This window comes from Enoplosus armatus, chromosome 16 (genome assembly GCF_043641665.1).
Source record: "Enoplosus armatus isolate fEnoArm2 chromosome 16, fEnoArm2.hap1, whole genome shotgun sequence".
Classification (NCBI taxonomy): Eukaryota; Metazoa; Chordata; class Actinopteri; order Centrarchiformes; family Enoplosidae; genus Enoplosus; species Enoplosus armatus.
In genome coordinates, this window is record NC_092195.1 from 2,000,061 (window position 1) to 2,014,025 (window position 13,965).

General features: G+C 46.2%; 1 protein-coding gene across 1 annotated transcript; it reads left to right on the plus strand.

Moving 5' to 3' along the window:
• Positions 1-1,642: 1,642 nt before the first annotated feature.
• On the plus strand, positions 1,643-9,516 carry matcap2 (microtubule associated tyrosine carboxypeptidase 2). Its single transcript, XM_070921995.1, has 7 exons — positions 1,643-1,823; positions 3,907-4,577; positions 6,366-6,509; positions 7,197-7,329; positions 7,461-7,766; positions 7,858-7,955; positions 9,201-9,516. The coding sequence occupies exons 1-7, from the start codon at positions 1,799-1,801 to the stop codon at positions 9,357-9,359; spliced, it is 1,536 nt and encodes a 511-aa protein (XP_070778096.1). The 5' UTR covers positions 1,643-1,798; the 3' UTR covers positions 9,360-9,516.
• Positions 9,517-13,965: the final 4,449 nt, after the last annotated feature.

Here is a 13,965-nt window from a genome sequence, read left to right on the forward strand (position 1 = left end):
GAGCGGCTCTCAGCTTCTCTTCTCTTCTCTCTTCTCGACTCCTCTTTGCACAAAACAACTGTTCAAATTTGAATTTCAGCGCTGCTCCTACTGCGCAAACTCCAATGGCTAAGGCAAGCGCCCGCGCACCAATCAGAAACAAGCAGGCCAGGCGTTACACGTGCTCAGCCAATCACAGCGTGGGTGTATGGAAATTGGCTGTCACGGACCGCAGACCACAACACTCCATCGTCCACATTTCTTTACGGACCCGTCATCTGTGGATTCAAATGCTGAAAAACAAACGGCTAACGATAAAACACACGCTTTTCATATAACATTTGAATTGACATTCAAATATGTTTTATATTTTCACCCATTTAACTGCAAACAACATAAACATAAAAGACATGTTTCACCAGTTTCATCTTCATTCCAGAAATAACACAACAGCCCCCCCCCCCCCAAAAGAAAATATTGATAAATAATTTATAGGATCAGAAATACTTTATTGATCCCCGGGGATACGTTTTTACAAAGGAATAAAGGAGAAAAGTAAGAAAAATAAGAAAAACAAACAGGGGCGACTGTAACAGGCTGCATGCACGGTAGGCGCATGCGCACTCAATCATGTAGTCGATGAAGTAGATGCTTACAAAGATCACTTGGAGGAAGCATATGTAGTACCATCCATGGTTTAACACATTCACTTTTCGTGAAACGAGTCGTCCCCTACAGGATGTTAAAACAAAAGAGCAACCAAATCAGACTTGCAGACATGCCACATAAAAGAGCTATATTTTTTATTAAAAAAAAAAAAAAAAGTCAGACATGGAGACGACTAACATGGGCACTCATATTAAATCTCAGTATGAATTTAGTGCTTTGCTAGTCCCTGCAATGTAAAGAAATATAACGTTCTGGCCTTTTATTGTGGGTTTTGTAAAGGGGCCAGTTGCAGTGTTAAAGTGGGGCAAAAGTTACGTGTCACTGGGATCTCATTAGCCCACGTTACATTCTTCAGCCTCATCGACCTCTGATGCTTAAATTTATTTTTTTTCTTAAATACATCTATTCCCTTTGGTTTATGCTACCTTAAGTTTTCACACATCTTAATTATAAGTAGTGCCCATGCGCCATGTGCATTCAAATAAATAAAAGGAGTTATCTGGATTATCATAAAAATTTTTTCCAGTGCCCGCAAGACAAAACTACTGGCCAGATTGTCAGTTTATTGTTATTGAATTGCTGTGAAACATGGCTTCTTTAATGTTTATGGGAGGGTTTTGAATTAAAGTTTTCCATGGAAAACTACAATCATGGCGTCCAATAGTACCAAACGTCTGAGTCTGATTAGCGCTGAAACTACAAACTACGTATGCATCGACGTCCGCCTGACACCAGGCGTTGGTTGGTGTTTTGTCGAACCTATTCTTAGAGGGGACTTCATTTCCCATGAGCGTCCGCGCGTGTTGCGCATTTCCCCACGAAACCATGGAAACAGATCAGTCAATGCAGCGTCCGCACCTCACAGAAGACTGCCCGGCGCTTCCTCGCCAGTCTGGCCGGGGCTCCGTGTGGGCGGGCTCGCTTCGTGTCAGCCCAGCCGTGTAAAAATGTTTTCAAAAATATTTCTTGCGTGTCGTTCAATGCGCAGCAACCACTCCAGGTGACCCCGCTTTCACCGTCGGCTCTCCATTTGGGCAAACATTAGCCGGGGGCTAATTTAGCCAGGTTAACTCGCTAAGTAACGTTTGTATTCCTCGCACGGCACGGTGGTGTTTTAGGTGAACGCCAAACGTTACAGAGAGAGAGAGAGATGCTGGAATCGATAAAAGTAACAGGTAAAGTGGCTTTTGTCTTGTGTTTCTGTTGTTTTCCAGTGACTCTAGATATTCGTCTACTTAGCGGATTAATAACATATCAGGAAGCAAATGTAATACCATAATAATAACTATAATAATAACGGCAACTTTTCTTAAAACTAACTGATGTGGCATTAGTTATCCGAAGTGGTAATTTAAGCTAGCTCGGTTAAAGGTGGGTAGGTTGGAATATGAGCCCCAGTTAGCTATTAATTAACTTGTAATTACCAGGGAAACCTAAAGGAACATGAATAAAACGCCAGTGTATTGTGGGAAAGCATGAATTCATTTATAACTCTCCGTTTATACTGAATTATACATACGCTACGTTGTATTTTCATTCGGCTTAATTTACTGTGTCCTACGCATTTGTGTCGGAAAGACTCGCGGCAGACTGAAGAAGCTCACGAGTGAGAGGCTTTCCGGCGAGCCTCACTCAAGTGCTGAATCATGCCGATTATTGGGAATCATGCTGATCATTACTAATCACGTGCTTTAAATGAACATTAGCGCTTTGATTGATGTGATGGATGGGACTCGCGATGCTCTGAGCAGTGATTCCTGATTGCTGTGCAGCTGCACTGCGTTCAGGTTTCAGGACTGTGTTTTGCTGTCACTGGTTTGAAATGGTCTTTAAGATCCCCTCCGGACATAGTAGTCTGCTTCGAACAATTACAGGTGTCTGATGTGGGGGGTTTTTTTACGCAAAAAAAAGTATAATTTCCACATTAAAATCCTTCTATCTTATTAAAAATGTATGAATATGCCAACTTTTGGTAATTTTTGGTAAAGTTTTCCTTGCTGGGCACGATATGTCTCCTTACTTCACTGTAAAGGCCATTCCCAAAGTGTGTACATCCATATGCTTGAATTCAAATGTACTGATTTTCAACATAATCTGATATTTTCGTCGACACAAATCACTCATGTACACCAAAAAATCTTTTAATGCTTGAAACGAAACAGTCCTGTCGTCATATTTGTTCGCCGCCATTAAATAATCATGATCAAAACATATCAAAGTTAATATGAACAGCTGCCGAAGTAAACAAAGTGACAATATACATTGCTGTAGGTATAAAGGAACTTTATTTTTCCCAATTGCATTTATAGTAACAAACTTAGGTGTGATGGTAAAGGCTTTGAGAGTCTGAAGTGTTTTGGTTGAAGTGCCTTGAAAGTGCTTGAATTCTACTCTTAAAAAGCTGTACAAACCCTGCGTCTAGTGTCAGACTGTGCACATGCATCATTCTGCACAGTGAAGCTCAAACATCCAACAGCTGGAACCAGGTGAGAAACATGTTTCTGAGTGGAGGGGGGACTTTAAACTAACTTTGTAAAACTTCCACACACCAGAGTCCACTCGATTGGAATGCTGGGTTGGTGTACTTTTTTTTTCTTCTTTATTTTCCCTACAGTATGACGCGATAGTAGCTGATCACATCAGTTGAAAGTGAATGACGAGATGCCCAGCTAATGTGTTAGGTAATGGTATTTGATCGGGTGGATGAGCAAGGCAGTGAAGCTCTCCACTTTGTCACTTTTCCCTCTTCCAGTCATTACTGGGCTGCTGAGGCCATTAGTTTGTGCTGCCTGTGGTTGCATGGATTCCGCCTCAGCGCTCCTGTCCGAACAGAGAGCCTGCTCTTACTGTGATGATGTTCCCGGTCACCTTACTGGAAACTGCAGAGGAACTGAATGGCTCATAGCCACGGACTGCTGACATAACAGAAGTACAGGACACAAGTCACATCAGGTTTATTTGAGTCAGATCACATCATTATGATTGTAGAAAAAAAGCAAAAAAAAAAGTGGGAGAAGACAGTTGTTACTGTGCTTACAGAGGTGTTATCATCATGCAGATTACAAGGTAGGGTATTTATTTATTTAGTACCTTGTTTTTTTTTTAGCTTGGCATTGGAATAGATCTAATTTTATCCTGCCTTGATAACAGGATTTGTCTATCAAGCTATCTATAAAAGGTCTGCACGTGAAGGAGATTCTAAAGTAAGCAGCAAACACTGTCCTGTCTTACTGGTCTCTTTGATCTCACTTCTTTCAGAAAGACTCCACTGGCCAGAAGTAGAAATGTCCAAAAAGTACATTTTAAACTCCACTGACAGGGCACTGAGTTCAAGCCAAGTGTACCTGGAGAAGATTTCCTCAGGTGTCCTCAAAGACCTCTTCAGCTCTGGCTCCAGCAGCTACAACGTCCTGCTGCAGGAGGAGGAGAAGAATAGCCCGAAGCGGTCCCCGTACAAGAGGCCAAAAACATTAGCGAAATGTGGCGCTACGTTCAGTAAAAGAAACCGCCCGGGCATGGCTCCCAAAAAGGTGCGCGCTCCAGAAGGTGGCGGTAGGCCTGCGCAGGCGAACCGCGTCCTCTCAGGAAGCAACTCCAATCTCCCCAAGCCGGCGCGCAACATCGCAGTTGTGGGCAGCACCATGGGCCTGACCCCCCGCACAGTTCCACAGCTCAGCAGGAAGGCGTGCGTCCCCGGTTCCCCACGCACTAAGCTCCCCTCGCTGCACAAAGCGGCGATCCCGCGGGACTCGGACAACGCCAAGAAGCTTTGCATCCTCACAGCCATCAAGCCGCACAACGTCGAGAAAGAGAAGGCCAAGTTCTTCAAGTCTGACTTCAACTACAATCCACAGTTTGAGTACAGCAACCCCGTTTCTCCGCTTGTCCTGGCACGGCACAACAACGCCTCGGATCGCTTCCTGACAAAGGTAAGGGAGTGTTTGTGTTTGCTCCATTTGGTCAGGTGAGAGCAATAACATCTGCAACAAATAAGCTTTATTGAAATGCTGAATAATGTCTTCCTTCGCCGGCTCCCGAACAAGCAGCTGTGTTTGGGGGCTGTGAACAAAGTCCCAAGCAACTATAGCAAACATCCTCAAAGCATGATGGTGGTTATTTTATAGGCTGATTCTAGTATTTTGTAGACATAGTACATTTAAAGTTAGACTATTTCTAAGATAACAACATGAAAGTATCTCCTATTTTGAATTCAAAGCTGCACTAATAACCAATACTTTTCCCGGTAACATTGGATCAAATGACAACATGAAATGTGAAAAGAAGGGGCTCATAGCGATGAACCCACAGAGAACTGCCGTGAACTCTGCAATCCCTCTCATTTTAGTGTCTTCCAGCTCGTCGTTTTGTTTTTCTCATGCAATTGTGAGCGTAGTTTCCAGCGAGCAGGCAGACCAAGTTCGAAGCTGGTGAAAATAGTGGCGCATTAAGCAGCTAATGCGCCACTAAACTTTTTGGTGCAGAAAATATAACGGAACAGCTCACTAAATAGATACAACATGACAAATCCAAATACTTAAATCGTTTTAAAAAACCTTCCTCTAAGTGTCTGTTCAAAATTTCCTGAGCTGGTTGGGACAGTGGGTGCTGGGGGACTTGGACCTGCATAAACTATCTCAAATACAGGCTTACTTGAAGGTACATCGAGGTAAAAAAAATAGAGAAACTTGAAAACCTGAAAGTTGCTCGCTTGAAAAAAAAGAGAAAGAAAGTACACTCAGCCAGTAAGTGCAAGATTCCACCAATTTCTGGCCCACAGGCAGTGGCAAGTCATTCATCACATCTGCAACAATGTCCCTAGTGCGCATGCGGGGGGGGGGGTGTTGGTGCTGAGCTGGCTGGTTCGAGATCAGCAACCTCAACATGCCGGCAGTCAAGTCAGATGCTGCGGCCACGGAGACTCGCTGCCAAAGCTGTTCAGCGTCAGGGCCGATCGGAGCTGACGCAGTGGCGAGTCTGTTGTCCAAGTGAAAGTGGGAAGTGGCCGGGATGAATTAGTTCAGGAAACAAACGCGCAAGACTTAGTTTGGCACTGGAGGATTCGTTTAAAAACGGCCTCAGTGGGTGCCTTAAATCAACATTATGATGTACGTGTCCCCTGAGCATCACACACACACACACACACACACACACACACACAGAAGGATTCAAATTCAAAACGTGTTCCCAGTGAACAGGAAAATAGCCCCGTGGTGTTCTGTTGTCGCCTCTTTTTTTTTTTTTCCCAGTAACACAAAGTACACAGATAGTAAGATGAGGACAGAGTGAGTGAGCTCAACCGGAAATGCAGCAAAAATGATCCTGCGGAGGGTGCTCGTGTTTTGGCCTATTTCGTCATGTTTTGTTTTCTCTCTCTCTCTCTCTCTCTCTCTCTCTGTGTTGAACTTTTAAAGTGGACTGTCACTTGAATTACTTTTGCCTTACAGCAGGAAAATGGAGGACACTGATACTCAACAGAGTAATCTATATCAGTAAGTTGGGTGTTATCAGTGAAAAGAGGGTTATTAAGAGGGATATTGTTTTTTGTTTGTTTGACTCAATGGTCGTCTGTGTTATTGTCTTGACTGTTTCTTGTTGTGGCAGTTCTCTCTCACCGCTGCTTTGGAGCAAGTAAGTGCTGTGCAAGTCCTGCCTGTCCAACGGCAGTCACGAGTCGCGGGCGGCTTTTACATCTCACAAGTTTTTTTCACCCCTTGCAGGCAGTGCACATCATGGAGGACGCTCTGCAGCGATATGGCAGCTATGAGAAGTTTGAACAGGCCACCGCCGGCAACCTCCTCACCAAGAGCCGCATCTGTCACAACGTCAAGAAATACATGGAGAAGGAAGGCTGCGTGGGCGAGGTAAGGGGGAAAGCAACCTGGGCATAAAAACACAGCACAGGTCTGACAGTTACCACTGTGTAGCGCTTTACACACACTGAAGAGGTCATCCGGAGCCTGGTATTTTTGTCTGTGGCTGTGCTCTGCGTTGTGGCGGATATGTACATCCCCATTTCAGAGCGGCAGACAGCCGGGCATCACAGGGAATGAGCTCCGGGGAAAAGCGAGACCCCGCAAAAAGCCTCCACTTCGCTGAAGTCATCCTGCGGCTTGCTTGTGCCGAGCTGTGTTTATGTAACCATCAGCAGATACACGTTACATCACCAGGTTAATAATGTTCCACCGAACGCTTTACACCACATATACACGCACCTTGCGCATGCCTGGTAAAGTCCTAATGGGTTTAGACAATGAATAGCATTAAAGGAGGAATCCACCCAAAACCTCTGTGGCACTTGCACTTCTGGATCAGTGGTTTTGGAGTAAAGCGAGTGATACTTTCAGAGTCTACGTAGCCACAGGGTTTGCCACGTTTGCAGACGTCCAAATGCAGCCCGGTTCCAAGTAATGAACAGAATCTAATGCAAGCTAACATGCAATAGTTAGCTCATCTTAAAGTGTTTTTGCTGTCTGATGTCACTAATACCGATATACCACCAATGTTGGCAAACCAAAAGTAAGCAACACTGTCTATCTGTGTCGATATAGATCGTAGTCCAGGTGACAGACGACCTCCTGTCCAGAGCCTCCATGACGGTGGTGAACAGCAGACCCACACTGACCATCAACATCTCCACTGCCCGAGAGCACTGGCTGGAAGGCATGCTGAGGCATGAGATTGGTGGGTACAGTAGCTCTCTTGCAGGACTACAGGAGGTCACCAGCTCTATCGGTAGACCACTGCGTTGATGTTGCTACAAGTAATTACTAGGAATTTGAACTATATAAGTAGTCCTTGTCTCTGTCCACCAGGCACACATTATTTCCGTGGTATCAACAACTGCCACCAGCCATGGAGCAGCAGCGTGGGCCGGAGAAGGCACAACCTGAAGCCCCTGAACCCCACAGAGGAGGGCCTGGCCAGCATCCACAGCGTCCTGTTCCGGAAAGACCCCACGCTGTGGCGCGCCGCCCTGCTGTACTACACCGTCTACCAGGCCAGCCACATGTCCTTCTCTCAGCTCTTCCACAATCTGGGGCGCTTCGTCCAGGACCCCGGTACCCGCTGGGACTACTGCGTCCGAGCCAAGAGAGGCCAGACCGATACCGCACAGCCAGGTCACTATGTCGCTAGGCAGCGTTTTAAGATTCAAAAGAGAGTTTGCTGATATGTGAAGCCAAACTTTTTTTCTGACCTCTCACATTGCAGGCTGCTTCAGTAAAGACCAGGTCTACCTGGATGGTATCCTGAAGATCCTGAGATACAGAGACAAGATCAACTTCCCACTGCTGATGGCTCTTGGAAAGGTGAGGCAGCTCGACTCTCTTGACTGGCGGCATCAGTCAATTTATTGATTCAATAAGTAGCTGCTAGTCTTTTTATTAGAGGCCTGTGCCAGGTGGCTCACCTTGCGAGGCAGCTGGAGTCACGAGGTCAGAGAAGGGAATAAATCGACAGCTAAATAAAGAACCTCACCTTCAGATTTAGCTTCTTCTTTACCACAACAGTCCGACGCAGTAACTCCTGACCGCCTGCATCAATCCACCTGTCATTCCCCCTTTCTGAGACCTGCCTGGGTCCAGACCTTTGAATCCACCCACACTTGACTGCTTCTGGTCCGGCATCGTGACATGAAACAGCGGTTACTAGCAGTGAACTTGTTCCCTTGATACCCTCCACTGCCAGGCACTTCTCTCTCTCTCTCTCCCCATCCTCTCTGGATGCACTCGGTAAAAGAGGCTGATAGTTGTACGCCGTCCTTTTGAGTGTCCTCAGCTGCGACATGCAGCAGCGATGATGGGTTCTTTGTATCAGAGTAGCAGACCAGGCCTCAGCGTTGAAGGTGAATACATTCATCATCTGACTTCCCAGTCAGTCACGTTCCCATTAAAAGCTACTGCTCGGTTTTCCTGTCAGCAGCGTCTTGTTTCTAACGGTGTCTCCTCTCTGCCAGTGCTTCTACGACGCCGCTACAGTAGAGCGAAACAGCAGAACGATATCGTTTGTGACACTCAGTCGCATGGAATGAACGTTTAACTACACAGGAGATGGCCACAGTTCAGATAGAGGGTGAAATGGAAAGCAAGGCTGAATGAGGCTATTATAATAAGCTCTCTAAGGAGGGAACAGGCCGCGTTCTGCTTCACAGGAGCCGGAGGCGCTGACGGCGACACGAGGTGCTCAATCCCAGCTGTAGTGAAGTGACGTGTTGAGAAAATGGCACGTCATCAAATGGTGAAGTGAATCAAAAACCTGCTCGTGAGCCAAGTGTGACAATCGCTCACTTTGACTTTTCCTCTAGCGCCATCATCAGGTCAAAATGTTTGTTTGTCTAACGCTTTGGCTCATGACCAAGTACCTGCTAACTAATGACACTCCCATCAGCCTCAGCTGTGCTTTGTTTACGTTGTGTGTGCTAATGTTAACATGCTAACATAACATGAACTAAAATGGGATCCGTAGTAATCAGTGCCTGCTAAACATCAGCATGTTAGCATTAGCATTAAGCTCAGGTTGCTAACTCCGTCTCTTTTATTTTTCCGCGGGCTCAGGTGTCATTTGAAGACGTGGACCGCCTGAAAGCGCTGGCTCAGATGGAGAGCGTCCGCATCCCACACTTCATGCAGGACCAGGCGAGGTACGGCGAGCAGCTCACGAAAATCATGGCGGTCAACCAGCTGACCGACGAGGAGCTCAAGGCCATTATCTGAGCCGGCTCCGCGCTCGCCGCACAAACCCGAACGACGACCACGCCACTGCCAGCCGCGGCCCGCATGCCTCGACACCGACATCCATCACGACGCATGGCGGCAGAGTGCGTGACTTGTGCAGCGTACTGTATTGCATGTAGTGTATAGAGTTGTGTTAGACAGGATTTCCTAAGTTTCATCTGATAGTGGCTTTTCATTAAATATCTGTTACTACCCAGACGTTTCTCCGCTGATACAGAAGACATCACCCAGAGAATGAGCTCAGTGTGTTTAGGTCTGAACCAGTGCCAATACAATACCTGGACCGCTGTATCCATACAAAAATGCTACTTTACCATACCTTAACTTTCTTTTTACCAAGTACTTAGTGCCAACGTTTTTCTCTTACTTAACAGTTCCTGACACAAGATCGTGAATCGGACCTTGAATGAACCTAAATTAGAGCCTTAGCAGCATTAAGAAGTGGGAGCAGGAGAGTGGCAGCGGGGGAAAGGACCCAAATGACAGCTGAGACGGCGGGATGGTGACATCAGTGGTTGAATGACCAAAATAGCTCACAGGCAGGTCGAGGCAGGCAGGCAGATTAAGGTCCAGGTTAAGGTTCAGGTTACAGAAGCAACATAGCATAGCAACTAGGACGAACTTACAGAGGCACAAAGGAAAATGGAGCAGTAGAAGTAGATACTGGGATAAAGCAGGAATCTGTATTGGAAGGAGAACAAACAAGTCTGCGGGCATCAGGTGGACAGGTAAAGAATAACACTGAAGGGGCCATGGAGAGTGGAGAAAAATTCAAACCACCCTTCGAATATGGGGGGGGGGGGGGACAGACGGTGTCTTGTACTAGTGTCTCACCTTGGGTTAACTAGGCTATTTTTGCTCTCTTTGCTGACGTAAAATGGCGGAAAAACTAGCGAGCCACGCTGAAAGGCTAATCAGCACGATCATCACGCCAAACCGTCTGGGAGGTGCTGTGAGGAATTTAAAGTGGGTAGCATGATGTGCTAAATTTGAATTTATTTATTTATTCCCTTTTTTTTTTTTTTAAAGAAGTGACGGCCCTAATACCGATACATCTGTGGCAAGCTGGTGTCCGGTGAAATCGGATGCGACAGTGTATCTAATCTAAATGCAGAGAAGGGAATTCTCGGAGAATATATCTGAACGCTTCATTTTTGTTGTTGTTGTGGAAACCTGTGCATGAATATGGTTAATGGTTATGTACACATACATAGACATACATCTAGTTCTAACGTTCTTTGTCTTTCTCTCACGCACCTACGATCTAAGTGTACTTACCGAGTGTTTTATATCCGTCCCTTTAGTGAAGACGAACACTTGCACTTTCTCTCCCCCCCCCCCGTTCGCCCTGTTCGACTATTTGCACTTTGTTACCTTCGATCTACCTTTTTCCGACTGCACAGCAGGCGGGCAGTTACCGCGTTGGTGTCATTTGGACAAAACTGATGTGTTTATGTTTTACAAAGCAAACCACAGCGCCTCGTGGTTTTACTGTGATACCGGATGAGTCTTTTTTTTTGTTGTGTCGTTAATACCAAGAATGACCTAACGTCGGGAGGCACGTGCGCTCCCTCGAACACCCCTCGAATGGTACAGTTCAGTAACATAGAGTATCTACGTGATGTTTTCTATTTAACATTTTTTTTTTGGGTGATATTCGTAAAAATATATCAAATAAAGTTGACTCCCTGAAAATGCGTTGTGTCCTAACGTCTTTTTCTTTCTTTCTTTCTTTCTTTCTTTAAAACAGAATGTCGCAATTCCGTTCACAGCAGCCGGATGGGACTTTTGTTTGGTTATATATATTTTTGTACGTCAAGGAATGACCACGCGGTACCATGCTGGTCGCTTATGATAAGCCATTTGGATTCCATGCATGAGAGTCTTAACATGCAAAGATGGGACATTTGTTGACAGGTCATTTTTTTTGTTATTGTTCCCGTCTAAAAGTACCAGCGGGGCCTTTAAAAACCCCACCCATTTGTACCAGTGTACTCTATGTATCTATCCAATGTTGGGGCAGGATCGTAGGCTGTATAAAAGAAGTGGATGTAGCCATCTTGTTTTTTTTGGAAGCAGAAGTGATGTTTCATGTTTGGGGTGAGAGGGAAAAAATGGACAACCTGCTTGTAGAGTGTCTTTTAGTACAACCGAACGCCTCTATCCTGATTACTACTCAAGATAGCCCCCCCGCTCTAAAGTGGGACCGTAATTTACTAAATGGACATCATGCTGTGTTGAAGAAGACTTGAAGCTAGCGATTGAGACCGTAAACCATGAGGAAAATGTTTACTGAGGTAACGAATCAAGTGAGAAGTGGGGTCATTTTCTCATAGACTTCTACACAATCGGACTTCTTTTCGTGGAGTCGCTCCCTGCTGGCCATTAGAAAGAATGCAGGTTGGTGCTTGGGCTGGATACACATTTCTGAAGGATTACATGTGAGTATATTACCAAATGGATGAAAAAAAAAAAAAAGGATTAGCCTAATGCTAGCGGCTGTCACTGAGCTACAAAGCGTATAATGCTAACTGAATATAGGCTAAGTATCCGGAGCTCTTCTCAGTGTCAGGGATCAGTAAGGAGAGTTGACCGCAGTGACCCAAATTTGTCACGACACACGCTGCTGGCCTCTCCGAAACCCTGTCCGGAGGTGTCACACCTCCCATTCATCGGCGTCCGGTTTCACTGGGAAACTGGAAACCATTGGTGGTGACTGACAGCTACAAGCAGTGACACGCTGGACAATAAGGTATCAGTCGACAGCACAGAGGCAGGCCTCACCCCTCCACCTCCTCACACTCGGCTCTGGTGTGGTGAACATGAACATGCAGTCCCCTAAGGACTTCGATCAGACATGCTCGCCCCCAGCGCACTGATTCACTTATATAAGCGGATCTCAGTATGTCAAATTCAAAATCTATATTGCCAATTCTGATAAAACAGCCGCGCTCCACCACTAGAGGGCAGCAGCGCACAATGCATTTTTCAAGAGGCGACCGACGGCCGCAGAAACGACTCAGAGAAATCCTGAAACCCCACGGGTCACTGACAGTCGTGAGATCCAGCAGATGACATGCCACTGCCAGCTGGAAGCAGGGCACGGGGGGGGGGTATATATGAAATAATGGACTACAAATGCTACTAATGCTGCTACACCTCTTGTCATAAAAACACACAGGGAGCTATGAGCTATTTAACCATTTAGAGGAGGTAGAAGTCAAATACGTTTCTAGCTTGTCGGACACCCACTAGTGCACTGCATCAAGGGAAGCCCTAGAGGGCCCTGCCCTCTCCAAAACGCCCCGGGGCCGTTGCTGGTGAGTCAGCTGTGAATCCACCGGAGGCCCAAAGGCAGCGTCCCAACAAAAGGAATTTGGACGCTGTTGCTGCAGTGCACGGCAGCAGGTGGGTGCTACATCACTTCCCTGTTGCAGACTCCCACTGAGGATTTAAGATTTTAAACATTCATAACATTTCTCTTCTGCACTGAAGCCCAGAGAGGAAGAGGAGAAGGCTCGACCGGGAGGCCGACGAAGGGGGGTGCTCTGCGCCTCCAGAAAATATCTGCAGGCGTGATGTAGAATAGCGCAGGAAGCATGATGGTTCTGCTACATGCTCTCTTACATGAAATGGAAGCAACCCGCGCCCTGAAATCTGCTGTTTTTCCGACTCAGGTTTGGTTTTGATCATCAAAAGTAGCCGTGTGTGTTACTCAGGAACTTGCTGTTCTACGAATGTGCGGAAGAAATGATCTTCACACTGGTCACCGCTCACCAACTGCGGAACAAATGGACCAGTGGCAACTGCCACCCTGAACCTCGCCAAGAAGGCGGCAGGAAATGGAAGGAGGCAACCATGATGTTGTTACTACGTGTCTGGTTTCCGATGCGTCTGGCACTTGAAATAAGCTTCCATTTGATTTAAAGATCCCTCTCTTGAATTTAAAAAACCCCACCCACGCAGGAGCGGCACGAGCCCTCGTTGGGAGTGTGTGGCATCATCCATCCAATCATCTACTATACACTTTGACGTGTATTTCAACATGTTCTGGTTTATAAGCATGATATAAGCTTTTTCTGTAAAACGAATGAATAAATTCATGAATACATTCTCTGTGGTACATTTATTAAACATATTGTGTATTTGAAAATATGTCAGAATATCCCTTCTCCGTCCCCTGGAAACACTTTTGTGTTTTTATCCAAATGCAGAACATAAAACAGTATCAGTGTACAGTTATGATCTCTAAACAGTGCCTGTAATGCTCCCAGGCTACCAGAATGAGCATAGCTGGATTCAACCACCAGGGGGCCCCTTGAGCTTGGGGCAAGGAAGCAGCGTAGATGATGGCCCTGACCTGAGGTACTCGGGCTGAGAGCAGGTATATGTACTGGTACTGGGTAAATAAGGGACCAATGGATATGTGGGGTTCCCAGTGAGGGACGGGGTGTGCAGGGAGGAGCAGGATTAGGTGACCGGTAAAGGGCGGGAAACTCTGAGGGCATCCGGCGGAGAGATGGGAAGTGTCAGAGGACACTAAGAATACGGGGACTAGAGGGAGGAGGAAAGAGAGAAGGGGGGG

Excerpts from the sequence above, each read along its gene's own strand:
- matcap2 (XM_070921995.1), top strand. The coding sequence starts at position 1,799 with ATGCTGGAATCGATAAAAGTAACAG. Across the intron at positions 1,824-3,906 it reads GGAATCGATAAAAGTAACAG|AAAGACTCCACTGGCCAGAA; the intron begins GTAAAGTGGCTT and ends CACTTCTTTCAG. Across the intron at positions 7,767-7,857 it reads GACCGATACCGCACAGCCAG|GCTGCTTCAGTAAAGACCAG; the intron begins GTCACTATGTCG and ends CTCACATTGCAG.